The 19612-nt window shown below is 49.4% G+C and overlaps 9 protein-coding genes across 9 annotated transcripts; 6 read left to right on the top strand and 3 right to left on the bottom strand.

Annotated features, from left to right (window-relative positions):
• Nucleotides 1-2753: 2753 nt before the first annotated feature.
• On the top strand, nucleotides 2754-3378 carry ABOM_010275 (NUDIX hydrolase; the record flags this gene model as incomplete). The annotated part of the gene is made up of 2 exons (XM_022537403.1): nucleotides 2754-2805; nucleotides 2951-3378. The coding sequence occupies 2 exons, from the start codon at nucleotides 2754-2756 to the stop codon at nucleotides 3376-3378; spliced, it is 480 nt and encodes a 159-aa protein (XP_022385121.1).
• Nucleotides 3379-4467: 1089 nt separating this feature from the next.
• Nucleotides 4468-5641, top strand: ABOM_010274 (DNA-directed RNA polymerase II core subunit RPB3; the record flags this gene model as incomplete). The annotated part of the gene is made up of 3 exons (XM_022537402.1): nucleotides 4468-4521; nucleotides 4605-5173; nucleotides 5245-5641. The coding sequence occupies 3 exons, from the start codon at nucleotides 4468-4470 to the stop codon at nucleotides 5639-5641; spliced, it is 1020 nt and encodes a 339-aa protein (XP_022385124.1).
• Nucleotides 5642-6620: 979 nt separating this feature from the next.
• Nucleotides 6621-6855, top strand: ABOM_010273 (dicarboxylate transporter; the record flags this gene model as incomplete). The annotated part of the gene is made up of 2 exons (XM_022537401.1): nucleotides 6621-6756; nucleotides 6836-6855. The coding sequence occupies 2 exons, from the start codon at nucleotides 6621-6623 to the stop codon at nucleotides 6853-6855; spliced, it is 156 nt and encodes a 51-aa protein (XP_022385139.1).
• Nucleotides 6856-6984: 129 nt separating this feature from the next.
• Nucleotides 6985-7838, top strand: ABOM_010272 (putative mitochondrial dicarboxylate carrier; the record flags this gene model as incomplete). Its single annotated transcript, XM_022537400.1, has 2 exons — nucleotides 6985-7044; nucleotides 7134-7838. The coding sequence occupies 2 exons, from the start codon at nucleotides 6985-6987 to the stop codon at nucleotides 7836-7838; spliced, it is 765 nt and encodes a 254-aa protein (XP_022385140.1).
• A 782-nt stretch (nucleotides 7839-8620) lies between these two features.
• On the bottom strand, nucleotides 8621-9305 carry ABOM_010271 (cytochrome c oxidase subunit VIb; the record flags this gene model as incomplete). Its single annotated transcript, XM_022537399.1, has 5 exons — nucleotides 8621-8655; nucleotides 8720-8783; nucleotides 8872-8953; nucleotides 9023-9053; nucleotides 9239-9305. The coding sequence occupies 5 exons, from the start codon at nucleotides 9303-9305 to the stop codon at nucleotides 8621-8623; spliced, it is 279 nt and encodes a 92-aa protein (XP_022385138.1).
• Nucleotides 9306-9634: 329 nt separating this feature from the next.
• On the top strand, nucleotides 9635-10214 carry ABOM_010270 (uncharacterized protein; the record flags this gene model as incomplete). The annotated part of the gene is made up of 5 exons (XM_022537398.1): nucleotides 9635-9694; nucleotides 9767-9782; nucleotides 9862-9930; nucleotides 9993-10005; nucleotides 10115-10214. 5 exons carry the CDS (start codon nucleotides 9635-9637, stop codon nucleotides 10212-10214), a joined length of 258 nt encoding a protein of 85 aa, XP_022385125.1.
• A 225-nt stretch (nucleotides 10215-10439) lies between these two features.
• Nucleotides 10440-11019, bottom strand: ABOM_010269 (RNA-binding protein; the record flags this gene model as incomplete). The annotated part of the gene is made up of 2 exons (XM_022537397.1): nucleotides 10440-10580; nucleotides 10636-11019. Coding segments are annotated over 2 exons (525 nt in total), but the record flags the coding sequence as incomplete, so codon positions are not given.
• Nucleotides 11020-11447: 428 nt separating this feature from the next.
• sec31 (putative protein transport protein (SEC31)) lies at nucleotides 11448-15697 on the top strand (the record flags this gene model as incomplete). Its single annotated transcript, XM_022537396.1, has 8 exons — nucleotides 11448-11656; nucleotides 11722-11838; nucleotides 11897-12005; nucleotides 12066-12296; nucleotides 12353-12439; nucleotides 12500-15245; nucleotides 15294-15592; nucleotides 15653-15697. The coding sequence occupies 8 exons, from the start codon at nucleotides 11448-11450 to the stop codon at nucleotides 15695-15697; spliced, it is 3843 nt and encodes a 1280-aa protein (XP_022385149.1).
• A 1261-nt stretch (nucleotides 15698-16958) lies between these two features.
• Nucleotides 16959-18179, bottom strand: ABOM_010267 (peroxisomal membrane protein PEX14; the record flags this gene model as incomplete). Its single annotated transcript, XM_022537395.1, has 1 exon — nucleotides 16959-18179. The coding sequence occupies one exon, from the start codon at nucleotides 18177-18179 to the stop codon at nucleotides 16959-16961; it is 1221 nt and encodes a 406-aa protein (XP_022385156.1).
• Nucleotides 18180-19612: the final 1433 nt, after the last annotated feature.

Below are 19612 nucleotides of genomic sequence, written 5' to 3'. Positions count from 1 at the left end.
TCATCCTTCCCAATCTGACCGAGTCGCCCTTGAATACGATAGGCATACCTTCTTTGGTAGTCCGAAATCCTTCGTAGTTTTAGCCCGCGACTATCTTAAGTAACCCTCCCCCTCCTTACCCCCCGGCTATGATCGACAAATCCCCTATAGGTTCACATAGGACATAAGGACATACACCTACATCATCGCCATTAATAGATTTAATGGGGCGAGGCGAGCTCTGATCTGGGTTAACTTTAACGTCTGAAAGATAGATTTTTTTTCCCGTTCTCTTTTTCCTGTTTCGTGCCTTCTAACATAAAGTAAAAAGAGAGCGCGGCAAGGACTGAATAATCGTTGTTGGAGCCCCGCATTTAGTTGGATCAGTCATTCTGTGATGCTAGTTTTGAAGACTAATAATGTATGCAGGCATACTGGACGGTACCCAATAATCCCAAGGCTTGTCTGGATGACAAAAGGGATGGGAGTGCCCAGTAACCACCACATGAAAAGGAAGAAATTAGATTTGAATAAACAAAAAAGGAGATGGCCACAATAATACCTACGTACGCTTCTCAAGAATCTAGAAAAATTGACACGCTGATGCACTTCGCTACAGGCACGTATGGGAAAAAAAAGTACAGAGTATATAGGTACGATAGCTTGCTCCTCACGCCTGCTGCATGCAATGTGGAGATATACTAGCATCCACAAAAAGGCGATGCACTCTGCTACCCAAGAAGAAGAGGGTAATCTTGAACCATGGACACAGGTTGCAAAGGACGCGTCCGTGCAACGAGGTCCCGAGGAGATCGTGGGAACTCGGCCTGTTGCTGGTTATTCTATGACCTCGTTCCACAAGGAAATCTATTACTTTGATTAGTACAACTATTTGTCCCAATTATCACATAAGTGTACCCATTCGCTGTCCAAAGTTGGTTAACCATGTGGATCGATCCTAATTCTGGGAGGACTCATGGTGATTAGTTATTCTTGTTTGCAGTGACTAGTGGCCAGATAATCGTTGGTACCAAAATGCGAGGTTGAATGTGCTTTTTTTTCCCCTTATTCCCTTTTCTTCTGTGGCTAGAAGAGAGCAAGCCATAAAAGGTTAATTTTAAGAAACATATAGTTCCATCCTGCCTCCAGTTTCGACCATTACTTTTACTATCTAGGTATTAACCTAAGTCCATGCGTAGTATACTACTTACTCCCGAGAAAATCTGAGCAACGAATGCGGCGCGCTTGTGGCGGCCATCGTCGTTTACTTCGTTAGACAAAGGGTTAAGTCCGATGGAGACGGACAGAACTTAATCCAGTCCCTCTCTATATGATGAAGGACCTTTTTTTATCCACCTGTACCGGATCTGAGGGAGCTTTTATGTGGCGCTTTTCGTATTGCATGTGCATGCATACCTAGAAGCCTGTTTGTAACAACAGGCACTGGAAAGAGCCGAGTTCCTGACAGGGTCTGAGTAGCATACCGGGCGTGTGTGAGTGATCATTTCACCAGCGCTGCGGTACTCCCGAGTTCGCTTTCCCATTTGTGTGGTTCCTTGGGTGACCAAGAGGTTACTGTGGAACCGACGAGGTCCGCAATGCATCGGAAGACTCAGGAATCAGTACCTCCATTACTATGGAAATGGAAACATACTTACCTCACCTGTCGGTTTGTCTCTTCAAAGATCCTTGGGTACAATCAGTCGGTCAACTCCACACGTTCGCTACATTCCATACAACCATACAATACAGTTGACTGGGGAAAAGGGTTGGTGAAAAAAGGAGTAGAACCATGTAAGAGAGATTTTTTTTTAAAAAAAAAAGAAAAGAAAAAAGGAGTGATGACTAGAAGTTTACTAAATTAAAACAAAACAAAAGAGCATTAAATAGTAATAAAAGAAAAGACTGGGGGGTAGAATTTCCAGAAATAAGACTCAAATAAATTATTATAATACATTCAAGATAACTGGAGACGGGATTAAGGGGAGGCATACCGGAGGCCAGTATTGTCTCGGTAATACCACGCATGCCCACCGCACACACAAATGCGGACCAATCCGTTACCCATAGAGGCCGAATCAGGGTACCGTACGTACCCGTAAGTACCGCCCAGCAAAGTCCGCTCCGGGCGAGAGAGAGCGACTCGTCCTGCCGGACCGCGCCGCCCATTATACTCCCAACCTAAGCTGTCTCTGATTCCCCGTTCTCTCGCCTCCCCCTCCGTTCCTCCCATTTCCTGTCCCTCTATCCTTTTTCTCTTATTTCTATGCTGCCCTTCTGATTACCATGTCTTCTTGTACCCTCACATCTCCTTCGAGGTTCCCGTCCGCTGCGGGAGTGAACGGGGATACCTAGTTCCTGAAGCTTTTTTTCCAATCCTTCCCCTCCAAAAAAATTACCCTACTTTTTTTTCTCGACCGCCTCGCTTTCCAAGTTCCGGGGGTAGAAAAAAAATTAGGGTCGACGGGTCCTGAACCAGCTCTCTTTCACCAGTTCTGGTTCTTTTTTTTGGCTCAGAATATCCGTCGTTTGAAGTTTAAAAAAGTTCATCTCCGGACTTCTAGCCCCATATACTTCGCCTCGTTATTGTATCATTGACGACTTTCTCTTTGACTTTCCGCAAACCCTACACTCTTTTGGTTCCTTGTCGCGTGGACTGCAGCTTGCGCTGCCCATCACCGATTCATCCAATCCCTCTATCTATAGCCTATCTGGCCCAGGTGGCGTAGAGGGTTCTTATTGTTTGACCTATTTTCTCCGTTTCTTGATTCAAGATGGTGGATCAAACTCGGTCAATGGAGTCCCGCACAGGACGGAAAAACCAACGTGAGTGCTTGTCCCTGGATGCACATGGGCCCAATTGTGCCCCTCTCCATTCCCTGTTCGAAATACGCGCATCATTTTTCTATTCCCTCTCTGCTTTCGCCGCCTATGTCGCGCATACCATTGCTAACCTATATATCAACGATAGGATACGGATCGAAAGGCGAACGTCTTGTGGCCGGCGTAGTTCCCTTATCGACCGATAAATCACAAGTGCTTATGATTCAATCTGCGGGACGAGGTGGCTGGGTGCTTCCCAAAGGTGGATGGGAAACCGATGAAGAAACTGCCCAACAAGCCGCTTGCAGAGAGGCCTGGGAAGAGGGTGGCATAATCTGCACAGTACTTAGAGATTTGGGGATGATCCCTGACATGCGCCCCTCTACTCTACTGACGTCGCATGCACCCAAGGCATCTTACCAATTCTTCGAGGTCACCGTTGACCGTGAGGAAGCGCAATGGCCAGAAATGCATAAACGCAAGCGTCAATGGGTCTCATATGCGCAAGCCGCGGCTGCTCTTGCGAGCCGCCCTGAGCTCTTGGAGGCATTGAATCGCAGCTCTATGAAACGGTAGCGACTGCCTTCCCTTGCCTGATAGGCAAGGAGCCTGTGGAAGATCACCCCCGATCTCCTGGTCTTCCCATTACGACTTGACGTGATTCTTTCCTTTCTACCTGACAAAGATCTTTCTACATCGGTTTACCTTCTTGCTTGCCTTCTCTTGTCTGAACACCCCTTTTTGTAATGGTTGGCGGTGCTATTCTGGAGTTCGAGTTGTCATTACATGCCTTGCTTGACATACCCACTTGGCGACTTGGGAGGGTATGCGCATGGCATCGGATTCACACACTCACCACTATAGATATCATGACGATCCGTCGAATAGAGAGTTAGAAGCGCAATGGACAGCGCTGGTGTGGACGGACGAAAAGTTGTAACTGATGTCGCTTGAACATCATCATTCTATCGAATCCTACTTGTGGAGAGGATATTTGGTCATCTGGATACCAAAATTTGCTTTTGACTCTGACATGGTTTAGCCATCTACTTGCAGCTCTTTGCGACGCCGCCTATGCGGTTAGGGCTACTGGCCTACTGGTGACATGGGTCTGCTTGTGCCTTTGTTGATGGTCTGGCTTTTTACTCATGCAGAAATAGGAGTCAAGAAGAGAAGAAAACCCCACAAAAAAAGACTATTCTCCAAGCGACTCATGATTGTGAGATTAACCAGCAAAAATATTCTTATGGACCACGTAGACATATGAGTAATCTCATTCGTATCAGCTAGCACATAGATATCTATCAGGCGAAGTAATAGACATAGATACTGGATAATATAATTTTGTTAGCATGATTGGTTATCTGCGTCATGTGTTTTACCAATAATTTAAAGTGTGAATGAGGTCGTCAATACTAAGTAAATCTGTAGATACCCAAACAGGGAAAGCGCGGAACTTCAGTTTGGAGCCGAACTCAACGCTCGCGACTTCACGTTCTTCTTCAAACCCAGCTCCCTATCGCTTTCCTTTTATCTTTGACCGGCCAAGACGTTATTTGTTATAACCACTTTCATTGCAAGCTTAAATCGTGTATTAAAAAAATCATTAAAAGCCACCGTTTCCGATTCGAAGTTGGCAGTCCGCACCGCTACTTCGTCGCCAACATGGACTATGAAATGGACATCGAGCCTACAGGGCCCCAGGTCACAGTGCGAGAGGTATGGTTAAAAAATCTCGGACACCAAGTTAACTTATGAAGAGAAGCGCTACCACGAGCCCTCAAGTGTTAACAGAACTGTAGGCCGAACCCTACCGAGTCGATTTCAAACTCAGCTCCGTTGATCTCGCCTTCGCCAACTCTCTCCGCCGAACCATGCTTGCTGAAGTCCCCACTATTGCTATCGATCTAGTTGAAGTCGAGAAGAACACGTCCGTGCTTCCGGACGAGTTTCTTGCCCACCGACTGGGTCTCATCCCTCTGAATTCCAAGAACTGTGACCAGGACGTTGAGTACACTCGCGACTGCGAGTGTGAGGACCACTGCGCGCGGTGTAGCGTGACGCTCACTTTACATGCGCGCTGCACCGGCGATGACATTATGCGCGTGTATGCGCGGGATTTGGTGGTCAGTGGCGAGCGGGCGAATGAATGGGTCGGGAACCCGGTTATCACTGATCCAGAAGGCAATGGGCCCCTGATCTGTAAATTGCGACGTGGGCAAGAGCTTAAAATGACATGTATCGCCAAGAAGGGCATTGCCAAAGAACACGCCAAGTGGATGCCCACCGCAGCAGTTGGTTTTGAATATGATCCGCACAATAACCTCAAACATGTGGATTATTGGTACGAAGAAGATCCTATTAAAGAATGGTAGGTCGCATCGCCCTTTTATTCACACAAAATCTCTGGGAGAAGAGCTTTTACGGTACTGACAGAAGTAGGCCCGTCTCTCACAATGCTGCATGGGAACACGCCGCCCCCCCGGACCAACCCTTTGATTATGATGCGCAACCCACCAATTTCTATATCGATGTCGAGAGCGTCGGCGTTCTTGAACCGGATATGATCATCCAGCAAGGGATCACCGTCTTACAACGTAAGCTTGCATCTGTTATTTCGGCACTGTCTGGCACTGGTGACGGCGACCACAATGGTGTTATGGGTGGGGAGGATGAAGATATGATGGGTGTACGCAGTCCAGATGCATATGAGCCACCAGAGGGCATTGATGGAGGCTTCACTGCTTACGCTAATGGCGGTGCAAGTGCTTGGGGAGCAAGCGCAGCAACCCCATACGGTGCAACTCCATATGGAGGTGGTGGGTATGGTTTTAATTAATTTCTCTTCGAGATATTAACATGTACCCAAGCCATTGATGGTAGGGGCACAAAAGTGAAAACTGGGAAAACAAGAATTGACAGGAAAAGCACACCTTCATATTCAATAATTGCTACTTCAAAGCATGTGGACGGAGTTTTAGGTTAGGGAACAGCGGCGCGAATGGGATTTTACCTTGCTTATACGAGTCGATAGCAGCTTTGCGTCGAGTTGTTGAATGTTATATTGGCTTTGTATCCTCAAGGGCTTTTATGAGCATGTCATACTAAATTACACTATAGAAACTCAAAATGAATGAAACAATTCAAATCGCAGCCATAGTGCTTGAAGCTAGAAATAGTCAAGTACCTCTACCGGTACCTATGTTGCCGGGTGGGCTTGATGACGATGAGACTTTGTTGTCAAAACAGAGCTTAATTTAGACTTATTCGAAGTATTCGAGATGCTTCTTTGACTCCACATAGTCTCCAGGACACCACATGGCCTAACTAACCTGCTTCTGGCTGGCAATGTGATCTAAAATACATCCTTGCGATCGCGTTTACCGTGCTACTTAGCAGACACTATACACAGTCGTCAACTAATGCAGGAGAAGTGATGTCATCCTACATAAAGCCTTGGAATGAAACTCTTCGGCAGTAATTCAAGAACCGACCATATGTTGATGAAGACAAACGTTCCAAGACGCCTTCTTCGCGAAGAATGAGCCCGCGGATATCCCTGCCCCTTCCACTGTATTACCGAGGGTTACCGTTTGCCCGACCAAAACCGAGTATATGATTGGCTGAATGTCTCCAGTACCGGTTATGCTGCCGAAGACCGCTGCGGGTTCGGAGATAGATCAAGCCTCCGACGCATTTTAGAATTTCCAGTCTAAGACATTTAGGTCCTTGTACAAACTAGTCTCCTACTTTTCGAAATCGCTTACACACTCCGCTCCCCTTCCCCTCGCTGGATTGTTCACATCTTGTCCACCAGGATGGCAAGCAGCGCAAAGCTGGAGGTGTCGCAGCCTCCCCGGGCTGCTGTTCCCGTGAAAAAGGTGCATTATCCGTTCTGGTTTGGTGGCTCTGCATCATGCTTTGCGGCCGCTGTGACGCACCCTTTGGATCTTGGTAAGCCCTCAATATATGGCTATTTTCTCTATTGAAATATGGTTTTTAGAGCCAAACCTAGCTAACACTAGTTCTATAGTGAAGGTAAATTATTCCTAGACCTTATCGGCTGTGTTATGCGTTTTCTGCCCATGTCCTTTTTCTCTCGCGTCACGGTGACGCTAATCGATGGCGTGTGGAAAAAAATAGGTTCGCTTGCAAACACGTGGGCCCGGAGCGCCAACCACCATGTTGGGCACTTTTGGCCATGTGATTAAGACCGATGGAATTTTGGGTTTATATAGAGGGGTACGTTCAATCCGTGTGGGTCCCAGGGGAAACGGGAGGAAAAGAGAGAGAGAGAGAACCCTCTTGCTCACAGTGCAACAACCATGTAGCTTTCGGCCGCGCTCTTGCGACAGCTGACGTATTCCACCACTCGCTTCGGTATATATGAAGAGCTGAAATCGCGCTTTACATCGCCCGATGCACCCGCCAGCACCCTCACCCTGGTCGGGATGGCCTGTACATCCGGCTTTCTTGGTGGTATCGCAGGAAACCCGGCCGACGTTATGAACGTGCGCATGCAGTCCGACGCAGCTCTCCCCGTAGAGCAACGCCGTAACTATAGACATGCCTTCCACGGACTGGTCCAGATGACCCGCCACGAAGGTCCCGCAAGTCTGTTCCGTGGCGTTTGGCCCAATTCGACTCGTGCCGTGCTGATGACCGCCTCGCAATTGGCCTCGTACGATACCTTTAAGCGTCTCTGCATCGACAGGTTCGGCATGTCCGATAACCTGGGCACTCATTTCACCGCGTCCTTTTTGGCTGGTTTCGTCGCGACAACCGTCTGCAGCCCCGTGGACGTGATCAAGACCCGTGTGATGAGTGCTTCCCCGGCTGAGAGCCACGGCCACGGCATCGTGGGTCTCCTACGAGATATCACCCGCAAGGAAGGCTTCGCCTGGGCCTTCCGCGGCTGGGTTCCCAGCTTTATCCGCCTGGGTCCCCATACCATCGCTACATTCATCTTCCTGGAAGAGCATAAGAAGCTCTATCGTCTGCTGAAGGGTGTCTCCGAAGAGAAGCACACAGCATAGATAGACCTTTTGTTGCTTTAATATCTTTTTACATATTTCTGATTTGCTCGATCTTGCGATAAAATACTTTTTTTCCTTCTCTATTTTTTCTGTACATGTTTCTTTGGCGAAAGCATTGGGTGGGCAAAAAAGTTCGATTTATCTGGTGTACATACCATTTCTGTGTGCGCTTCTTTTGTTTTTCTCACCTCTGTGTGATTTGGCTGGCCCCTTTGGCCCCTCGATTTCTGCGTGTGCTGTCCATTGGCTGCACCGAGATACCCTTGCATTGGGAGATCCTGGTTGAAATATACCGGGTATCGGTCCTTTGCTTCAGCAATTGCTTATCTATCATAGACTGTCTCAGTATCGGAAGTGACTTCGCGGTTGCAGCACTGGTTTTTGTTGGCTAATATGTTGGCTATATTCTAAGTTGAAATAGATAGAATGATTTGTTGCTTTGGATATTAGATAGAAGAATAGACTCTACTGGGTTGACAATCGGGGCTATTAACTCAATCGTTCTTGCATATTCCGCTTACCGATATCTCTCCTGGCATTGGTTGAAATGAGCGGCGCTAATTGCTGGTCCCATAGGGCGAATTGTGCATTCTTCTACATATGCAAAGGACAAAAGACAGACCAGAATAGGAGCACAATGGATTTTCAGCTACGGCGAATCTATATGTATCTTTCTCCCGAGCCGGTCCAAGGGACGGATTTGTATTCCCGCTTTGATCAGGTAGAGTACATGTTGACACAAAAAATGCTTGAAAATCAATCAACAATGACTTGTTACTCGTCTAGTGGTCCAGGCGGACGGGGAAGTTTCCAGCCTCTGTTGGAGTGAGATTAGTCGCTGACGGGGCAGTTTGGACCATTAGGGAAAGAAATTTACATACCGCGTTGGGTGTCCCAGCGGTCAGTCCACGCCTTGGGGCACAGAGAGCGGAAAGCGTGGTAGAACTGTATCAGTGGTTAGCCCGTCTATCGTTACGTGCAAGATTGGTTTTCTTTCGGCCCCATGTCGGGGATACGGAGAAAAGTGACATACCTGACGGCATGGACGGAAATCCTCGCCCTTGGCGGTAACACACTTGTGGTAGTCGACGTAGTTTTGCCAGCAGTGCTTGGTCCTGGAGTGAAGATGGGAATTAGCAATTGCATGAAAGGAATTGAGGCGTATATCATTAAGGTTTACGTACTGGTTCATCTGGGGGAAGCGAGCATCATAGCCTGTTACATCAGAAGTTGTCAGCACCACGTATGGACTCCACCCGATATGAAAACCTCGACTGCGGCGGCATTGCGAGCGATCCAATCGGTAATAGACCTAATTATCACGTACCAGCTGCACTTAAGTTAGCAATTGACTCCGATTTGAGGCTCTAAGCCTTAAGATTGGCTGCGATTGAGCTCACCTGTGACGAACTTGAAGGGCTTGGTCTCCATAGGCTCATCGGGATCGGCCTCAGGAATAGCACCCATTTTGACTGTGAGGAGACAGAAAGGTCTCTAGAGTAAATTTAAAAGAGGTATATGGGGTGGGTTGGGCGTGGGTGAGAGGGGAGTTGGAGAAGGAAGATGGGGTGAGGTTTGCGCCAGTGGAGTGGTGGAATGATCCCGTGAAGCAGTGAATCCGGGAGTGACCGCGGGCGGTCTAGCGAGCCACTCATGCGGCAAGATTTCCTAAACACCCGAATCCAGCCTAAGGCAGTACTACTCAAACCTCCCTTCAAACGTCGTGAGCTTCCGTCACCACATCTGATCTTCATCCCACCACCATCTCTGCTCCCACCTCAACGTCCACCCTCACCATGTTCCCCACTCGTGTCATGCGGATGCAGGCCTCTCGGCCTTTTGCTTTCCCTACTCCTGTAAGTCCTTTTTGGTGTTCTTCGCCCCGGGAAAAAACGGCTTCGAGTCCTGTGTGCTAACGATCGCTATAGAAGGAGGCCCAGAGCGGTATGGGAACCCTAACGACCTGCAATTGAGTCTCGATTGCAGGAGGATTGCCTAGGGATAGAATTGGACTAACTGACAGCTACAGCTCACACTATCTCCCAGCGTCTGCGCACCCTTAAGAGGGTCCCCCCGGAGTTGATTCCTCTCGGTATGTCATTGATTTGAGGCTTTCTCTATGGAAAACGATGTGTCTAACCGTTCTGTCATTAGGTATCGTCCTTGGGTATGTTTACTGTTTTAAGATTCCTTGAACTCTATACTACATGATCAATCCCCCCAACTACTACCTCCCCAGACTAAACCTGCGCTTATGCTGACGCAATTTCTTCTAGCATCGCTGTTGGAGCTGCTATCTACTCCAGCGGCAAGAAGCTCATGACCGACAAGACTCTCCGTCTTAGCCGCAACAGCCCTGAGAGCCGTGAGCACTAAAGTGTATTACCAAATTTGAATTGCGATGGCGATCCTTGGTGTGATTTTTGTCGGCGGTCTGTATTATTCACGGGAAAGTTGATGTCGCGGGAGAATTTGAAACTTTTAAAAAACTCGGTTGGAGCGCGTGTATATAGTACGGCTTGAACGAGGGTTCTGATGGAGTAATATTGCAATATTACTGTCGCACGGCTTCCTGTCTCATGACATTCGAGTCTTTAGAGCTTATTCGGGCTTCGGACCAGCGACGTCCAGCTCTTCCAATCCTTGCATAGGGTCGTGAGAACGATCATTGGTTGCTGTTTGAGCCTGCTCTGCCGCCAACTTATCCTCCTCGTCGACTGCGTATTTGGCCAAGTAGCCCTCCTGCACATGCATAATTAGAAACCTGCCCGTAATGAAGTTGAATCACCCTGCAAACCTGTTCCCAGATAGCTGTCTTGCTTCCTAGACCTTCATTGCTGTCCTTCTGCGGCTTTGCGGCAGCAACCTTGATCGTACGTCCGTAGAGCTCGCTTCCATCCATATTGTCGATCGCTTCTTTGGCATCTTCAGGTACATCAAATTCCACATATCCAAACCCGCGATGGAGCTCATTTGAATTGGGAACGTCGGGCTTCGGGAGCGTGATATCAACAACTTCGCCGAAGGGAACGAATGCCTCGGCCAACGTCTGCACAGTAACCGCCTGGTCGAGACCCCCCACATAGACGGTACATTTCAAGCGCGCCGCTTCACTCATGGTGTATGTGGTCGGAAGCTCGGTAGTGTTGCAGCCGGAGAGCTTATCGCACCATAGAGTTGTAGCTAATGGTAAGAGGGCTCTGCCCCAGTCACAAATATCACGCTCTTTCGCAGCTCTCCACGGCGGATGATACCTTGCCTAGACTTTCTGGACCGAGCAAACTGATATCACGTGCCTCCGCGGGTGTTTTGGCGAGCGCCCGAACAGGTTAGGCGCCAATCGCCCCGGTCCCTCCAGGAGGACACTTGGTTGATTGGGAACTGTGCAGTTGACGTTTCGATCGCAACCCGCTGCTACTTGGCAACTTTCATACACCCCTCTGGTCTCGTTAGGGAGGGGAGGTTACGTGTGGAAACATCTTTTTACGTCTTTTAGTTCTAATAATCCGTCGATTCCCCTTTTATGATAGTTGCTGCCAGACCGTTCGATAGCCTGGTTATCTCCTAATCTATAGTACCTCTCGTTACTTCCGCTCCTTTCATTTCACCATGGTTCGTCTGAGGGAGATTCCCCGGACGGCCACATTTGCCTGGTCTCCCGGTGCAGCATCGCCATTGATTGCTACCGGTACTCGGGCCGGCGCAGTCGACGTTGACTTCTCCAATGAAACATGTCTCGAGCTGTGGGACCTGGGCCTGGAACGTCAGAATGCCGGCGAAGAGTTGCAGCCGATTGCGAAGCTTGACACCGACTCCGGGTACTTATCACTTGGTCCTCAATTTCACGATGCAAAGTGTGATGTACTAACGACCACCTATATAGTTTCAATGACATAGCGTGGACCCCATCCGAGGACAACACACGGGGAGTAATAGCTGGAGCTTTGGAGAACGGGTCGCTAGACTTGTGGGACGCCGACAAGCTGATCAATGGATCGAGGTGCGTTCCAGATGAAGCCGTCATTCATATATAATTCCATTGGCTGATTACCGGAAAGTGACGATGCCGTGATCTCGAGAACCACCAAACACTCAGGCGCCATCAAGGCCCTCCAATTCAACCCCAAACATCCCAATCTGTTGGCCACCGGTGGTGCAAAAGGAGAGGTACTTTACTAAGTCAGGATTAAGAACCCGCAGAAATGCATTGCTGATGGCTTGGAATAGCTCTACATCTCCGATTTGAACAATGTCGCAAACCCATATCGACTCGGTACCGCTGCCCGTGCGGATGATATTGAGTGTTTAGATTGGAATAAGAAGGTTGCACATATCTTAGTTACCGGTAGCAGTGCAGGGTTTGTCACTGTTTGGGATGTCAAAACGAAGAAGGAGAGTTTGACTCTTAACAATATGGGCCGTAAAGCTGTCAGCGCTGTTGCTTGGGATCCCGAGAAGGTGAGATGCTTATGTCTAGCACTCTGGAAACCGATGTGGCTTCTAACATGATCTAGCCTACGAAACTCGTTACGGCGACACCATTGGAATCGGACCCCATGATCTATGTTTGGGATCTCCGCAATTCCCATGCTCCAGAAAGGGTAAGCTTTGGCATCTTGACGTTAGCACATAAGGGTTCGTGTATCACTGACGTTCCATAGGTCCTTAAAGGACATGAATCTGGCGTCTTATCGCTTTCATGGTGTAGCCACGATCCCGACCTGCTTCTCTCTTCTGGAAAGGACAATCGCACGCTCTGTTGGAACCCACAAACCGGTCACGCCTATGGCGAATTTCCTGTCGTCACAAACTGGACTTTCCAGACTCGGTGGAACCCCCACAATCCTAACTTCTTCGCCACTGCTTCGTTCGATGGCAAGATCGCGGTCCAGACTATTCAGAACACCAGCACTGAATCTGCTCAAGCTATCGCAGACCAGAACCAGACACTTGATGGGGAGGACTTCTTTGCAAAGGCACAGACCCAGCCGCAGGTCTCAAGCTTTTCGTTGCCCAAGGCCCCCAAGTGGCTTGAGAGACCCTGTGGTGCCACTTTCGCGTTTGGAGGCAGGGTTGTTTCTGTCAACTTGGTGGAGAAGGGCCAACGTGCCTCCAAGGTTAAGATCACCCCGTTCGAAGTAGATGAGGCTGTTGGGCAGTCTACCGAGACCTTTGAGAATGCTCTCAAGGAGGGCGATCTTCGAAGCATCTGCGAAACCAGAGCCGCAAACGCTGCCACCGAGGAAGAAAAGGCTGACTGGAAGGTCATCGAGGCTTTGATATCTGAGAATCCCCGCAAGGGACTTGCCGAATATCTTGGGTTCCAGGACCAATCTGCTGATGAGGCTGCTGAGAAGCTGGCTAACCTTGGCTTGGGCAAGGAGGAAACCAATGGAGAGTCTCCTAAAGAATCCCGCGGGCCGGGGGCGAAGAAGCACAAGCGCCTGCAATCAATGTTCGACGCAAGCCCTGAAGCAGACAACTTCTTGTCAGACCTGGCTGCGTCGAAGGGAGCTAAGACTAACAACCCATTTCACATCTTTAATGGCTCCGAGACAGAAGCAGACAAGGGTATCACGAGGGCATTGCTCCTCGGTGACTTTGAGAAGGCACTGGATGTCGCTCTCAAAGAAGATCGCTTGTCCGATGCTTTTATGATTGCTATCTGCGGAGGTCAGAAGTGCATCGCAAAGGCGCAGGAACACTACTTCTCCAAACAGACAGAGAGCCCGAACTATGTTCGCCTGTTAGCATCCATTGTTGGCAAGAACCTTTGGGATGTTGTGTACAACGCAGACCTGTCTAACTGGAAGGAAGTTATGGCAGCGTTGTGCACCTTTGCTGATGAAAAGGAATTTGCTGATCTTTGTGACGCTCTCGGTGACCGGTTAGAGGAACAAATTCGGGCCTCGGACGACAAGAGCCTTCGTAAAGATGCTTCGTTCTGCTTCCTGGCTGGCTCTAAGCTGGAGAAGGTTGTCGCGATTTGGATCGAGGAGCTTCGCGAGAGTGAGCAGAAGGCCCTTGAAACAGCCGCAAATGACACCTCCTTCTCGATCCATGTTCGTGCTTTGCAAGGGCTGATCGAGAAGGTGACAATTTTCCGCCAGGTCACCAAGTTCCAGGACACTGAGCGTACCAAGGAGTCTGACTGGAAGCTTAGCAACCTGTACGACAAGTACATTGAGTATGCTGATGTGGTCGCTACTCATGGACGACTACAAGTCGCCCAGAAGTATTTGGACCTTGTTCCGGAGAAACACCCCGAAGCTGAGGTTGCAAGGAATCGTATCAAGCTGGCGACGAGGCAACCAGCTACTCAGAAGACGCAGCAAACGACTACTGGTCGTGGAACGCCACTGAACAAGCCTCTTCCCACAACCAACGCTTACCAGCCTCAAAGAACATTCTCTCCTGTTGCGCCAGCCACAGGTGCGAGCCCATACGCTCATGCGGCTCCTGCTTCGAACTTGTATGCGCCCCCGGCTCCTCCTACCAATCCGTACGCACCTCCGACTGCTGCCACGAATGCATACGCACCTCCGGCCCCTGCTTCGAACCCTTACGCCCCGCCTGGTGCTGCTGCCCCACCACAGCCAACTAACCCATATGCGCCGGTTTCTGGAGGCAGCTTTGCTCCCACAGGATACCAGCCCACGCCAGCACCGTCTTATGGTACTAAACCCCTAGGTGGTTCGGTGCCTCCTCCACCACGCGCGTCGAATCAGTCCTCCGCCACTGTTACCACGTACACTACAGCTACCAACCTCCCTGCTTGGAACGATCTTCCCGAAGGCTTCGCGAAGGCTCCGACACCCCGGAGAGGAACTCCCGCCGGAGCTGCTGCACCTATCAGCTCGCCGTTCCCGAACCAGTCCCCGTCAATCGCTCAGGGACCTCCACCACCCGGAGCCCCACCTACTCAGCGGACTCCCTCGGTCCCCCCTCCGCCAAAGGGCACTGCTCCACCTCCCCGGGTGACTTCTCCACCATCTACTATCCCCCCAGGACCTACTCCACCTCCGAATCCTTATGCATCCTTGCCTCAATCCCCTCCTCAGCTAACCCCCGGCACCATGGGAGTACCGGCGCCAATTCCACGTGGCCCGTCTCCTTACAACGCTCCGCCGTCTATGCCTCCCCCAACCAACCGGTACGCTCCGAGCCCAGCAGCTCAAGCAGCAAACCCACAGCTTCAGGCACGGGGCCCTGTTCCTCCACCTCCACAGGCAGCTGCTCCCCCATATGCTCCCCAGCCTCCGGCGGCGAGCCAGTATGCTCCCAGCACACCACCATCGCATCCCCCACCACCAATGCAGCAGGGACCACCTCCAGCCACAGCCTCTAGGCCCGGGACGGCTTCTTCGCAACAGAGGGTGACTCCGGCCCCTGCGACTCCTAAGTATCGTAAGTGGCCCTCGGAATTGCCTCACGTCACCCATCTAACTTGTCTAGCACCTGGTGATCGCTCCCATATCCCTGAAGACGCAATGCCTATCTATGAGATCCTTTCGGCGGATATGCAGCGCATCAAGGGTCGTGCGCCTACGTCATTCAAGCAACAAGTTGAAGATGCTGATCGGCGCTTGAGCCTTCTGTTCGACCACCTGAACAACGCAGATCTGCTCAAGCCAAACACCGTTTCTGACATGGCAGACTTGGCCCGTGCCATTCAGGCGCGTGATTACGAGACAGCACGTGCTATCCACGTGGATATCCTGACCAACAGGACTGATGAATGCGGTCAGTGGATGGTAAGTTTTCAAAGAGATTTTTCAGGTCTTGTATTCGAGTTGTTCTAACCGGATAAATAGGTTGGTGTGAAACGCCTTATCAGCATGAGTAAGGCTACTCCATAAAGGGCCACAGCATATAACCAGTGTATGAGGCAAATTTCATGAGCTGTGCATATGAGAAGAAGGGTTTGTGTTTCGTGTAGTTGTTGGTCAACTTTCAAGGCCAGTAATGTGACGTTCTCTGGTATTGGCCTAGAAATTGTTCTTCTTGTCTAAATGTTATTACTATGTTCATTGTTTATTCATGATCCTCGAAATACCAGCAGTAGATCTTACACCGAAATTGTATTTTTCAACGTTAGAACCAGTCTTTGAAGCGTTTTAAGCCCCTCACTGCTGTGAAGAGCGAAGAAACCCCCAAGCCCTCTTCAAAAGCTGGGTTGTCGGTATAAATTCGTAGGTATCAAATAGCACTGAGGATGTAGAATAATCCAAACTATGAACAAGCTTTCTAGATCTCGTAGTTCAGTTACACCCTAAACGAGAGATCAAAAGTCCTTATATAGATGTATATGAGGTTAAACAAAAAACGGCTTATTTGGTATGAGACCTCAAGACCTAGATCGTCGTAGACGGCCGTATGTATATAGAGGCAATGAGACATAAAGCGGCTTTATCCATATGCGCGGCCTGACACCTCGGGAACATACAGGGAAATCAGTATGAAACCTTTCCAGTCGTTTCACAATAAGTTTTTATCTCACAGGCTAAGCTGCTCAGGCTCTCAGGGCATTTCAAGAATAAGGACAGCTAGATAAGTGACTCCTACTAGTATGGTATATATTCGTAACACCATACAGACAATTGATAACCTTCAGTATAGAGCCATTCTAGATGATACTATACCAGACTATTCTATACTACGTTTAGGACAATTGTTACAACAAGCCCCCTGCTATTGGGTTCCCTCGGGAAATGCGACCGGATTTGACTGAATATCATGGTAGCATTGCGCTGAATGAAAAGAATCTGATGCTGTTGTGGCGTTGAATACCTGATAAGAAAGCTTCGGCACAGTTATTGATTGCTTGGTATGACTTTATAGGATGCGAGGTGTAGTTATACGTATACACTGAAAATATATCTACCTCTTTAGGTGTAAAAACTGTGAAATATAGACCATCATAAGGGCATACATTGCAATCGAAGTATAGTAGACATCTTCGATACCATTGTACCCAGAATCATTCCTAACGCCATGCTGGTTATTGCTGGAAACCGACACATTCTTCCGTAACCAAGCCAAAGAAAGAGAAAAATAATCGTATATGTTCACATGATATTTATTGATTTGTCACCTCAAACCAAAGAATTATTCTCCCTTTTATCTGCCGATACCACTACTAATTCTCGGCCCCCGGCTAGCAGGGAAGTTCCGGGCACTCAACAAAGCTCCCTTGACACCTCTAATCTCAGACTTGAAGTTGGATATGGCGTCTTCTTCGCCTTTACCCAAGCCAGCCGTGTTTCCGCTGCTGTCAAAGCCGGGCGTACTATAGACCCCGTAGCCGGTTCCCGGGCCATAGCCAGCTTTACTGTATAGTAGTCCATCGAGGTAATGATGTAGCTCGTTAAGGCTAGTGCGAACAGTATCATCGCACGTACTCGACTGCTTGTCAGTCTCGGAGAATTCTTGGAGATGCGACTTGATGACTTCAAGTCGCTTTACATGCGTATTCACAGCCGCACTGGGGTCGAACGATTCTGTGTCTGCGGTATTCGCGGCTGACGAGGATGATTTCTCTAGGTTGAAATCTTCCGTGGTCTGGACAGCGACATCGCGGTGGAATAGTTCCGCAGGGTCGGATGTGACAGACTCGGTCTCATCATCCGAGTTGGAGCCAGTAGATTGAGTGCGACGAGCCGTGAGCTGAGGAGGAATGGTTGATACATTTTGCTCCAGCTTTTCGTTCAATGTCTTCAGGTTATCCTGGGCTGTTTCGGCCAGTTCGTGTCGTGCACTTGTTAGGTTGGCGAGCATGGGCTTCACGAGGTATTCGCTTGCGCCGTATATACTAGCTCCTAGGCCTGCAGCACCATATACAGTGTAGAGGAGGCTGCGAAGAGACACTAGCGGAGGGGGTTTGGACTGGTTGACAAGGAATTCCGGGTAAGTAATGATCGGTGGGACGTCACGAGCGGACGAGGATTGCCGATTGTTGATGGTGGTATCAGGGGAAGAGGATGGTTGGGATGTCGAACTAGAAGACGATGAAGAGGCAGAGTCGCTTGGTGTGTCCTTCGTCGTGCTACGCTCGGTGGTCTTGTTATCGCCCTCGGGTGCAGCCGTTGCCTCGGAGTTTCGCGACACGCCCAGCAGGCTGTCAATTTCATCTTGTCGGAGACCCTTAGATTCCAAGAATGATACCTTGCGATCTAGCGGTGCGTCGCGCAATGACTCGTCTTCTAAGAACTTGGTCGCTTGCTGTAGCAGGTCCGATCGTGAAGCATCATCGGAGCTCGGCGGAGATGCGGAGGCGGAGTTGGTGGCGGAGGGCCGTTGCCATTCGGGGATTGAAGGGGGTTTGGGCTTCGAATCAGCCATGGTGTGTTACAAGTGATGAGGAACGAGCTAGATGCAATGAAGTGATCGTACCATGAAACAAATCAATTGGAAGAGGAAAGAAGTGAGGAAGGCAGGAAAAGATAGGCAGTTCTCCGACCATGTGAGGGAGAAGTGCTAGTAAGTAATGCTTTGACCTCTTGCGACCTCGGCTGTCCTCCGGAGAAGGTTTAATCTCGGTATTGTCATGCGTGGTAATGCTGGTCCACATGGCAAACCCGTCTAGGGTAGGCGGTCGGAGATTGGGATACCGCCTGACGGCAGAATTAACGATGAACATGACGGGTTCCGATTGTCTCCCATCGGTCATTTGCGACAGGAATAGACCAAGAAGATCATCAGGGACTGTGCGAGCCATTGGTTCGACTGAGTAATATATACATTGATCCTCCAGCAACGATTGGAAATATATACAGAAGCGTCAATTTCGAGACGATTGGGTGGTGCGTACCTCACCAATCCGACATTGTCCTTTGTGAGTTTTCCCTTTATTCCCTTTCGTATACATACATGGATCCATGTACTCAGGGCAACAGCCCACACCCATTTACCCGTGGATTTAATCTACTCCTGTACCCCTTTTTTTATTATGATTTATTTTTATCGCATCGTTCCCTTCACTTTTCTCCGATTATATTAGAGTTGTATCCACCTCCCTCGTTCGGTCAAGGATCCCTGTCCACAGCGCACAGAACGGACAGTAATATCCTGTCGGGGTTGCAGGAGAAAAAACGCACCAACGCTGCGTTCACCGCGCTCCCGCCCTTGACTGGTGTATAACTTAGTCCAGAATGTTCCCATTGGTTCCGTCCTTCATGTCGGATGGGAAGTTCCAAGTGGCGTCAAAAGATGTGATAGGGATTGATGGCCTGTGCCTTCCCGAACTGCATCACCACCACCTCTCTGTACTGGCCCACGTAGTCAGTTGGTCATAACTACCGCATGGCTGTTTCCTTGTCCATCAATCATTCCCCTCTTTTCCCCTCTGTATATCCTACACGACCGAACTTGCCTCACCGTCAGATGACACAACCATCTCAGATAGCCTTATTGTTGACTATCCTCTGACTACTATTGTCCACCTATACGAGACTAAACCCCCGCCTCATTTTGTGTTTTCCCCTGGTTGTTCCTGTTTGCGTTTTAACGAACTCAGTTCGTTTGTCGTTTTTCGAGAGTTCACCTTGTTACCTTTTATACCCTTTGCTCTATCATTTTCCCAGCCATACCCCGTATCAAGTCAATCTTGTCGACCGATCATGTCTCTGCGCCGCTCACTTCGCTCCCGCCTGTGCGGGATGATCCACCAGACTTGGATTCTAACGCAAGCCCCAGAACCCCAACCAGAGTTACTCGCGCTGTCGCATCTTCTTCAGTGACCGTCTTCCGGTCCCCCTCAGACTCTCCGGAGGAGT

This window comes from Aspergillus bombycis (genome assembly GCF_001792695.1).
Source record: "Aspergillus bombycis strain NRRL26010 chromosome Unknown contig00112, whole genome shotgun sequence".
NCBI classification, from domain to species: domain Eukaryota; kingdom Fungi; phylum Ascomycota; class Eurotiomycetes; order Eurotiales; family Aspergillaceae; genus Aspergillus; species Aspergillus bombycis.
The sequence above is the reverse complement of the archived record's forward strand: the minus strand, read 5'-3'. Positions and strand labels throughout refer to the sequence as shown.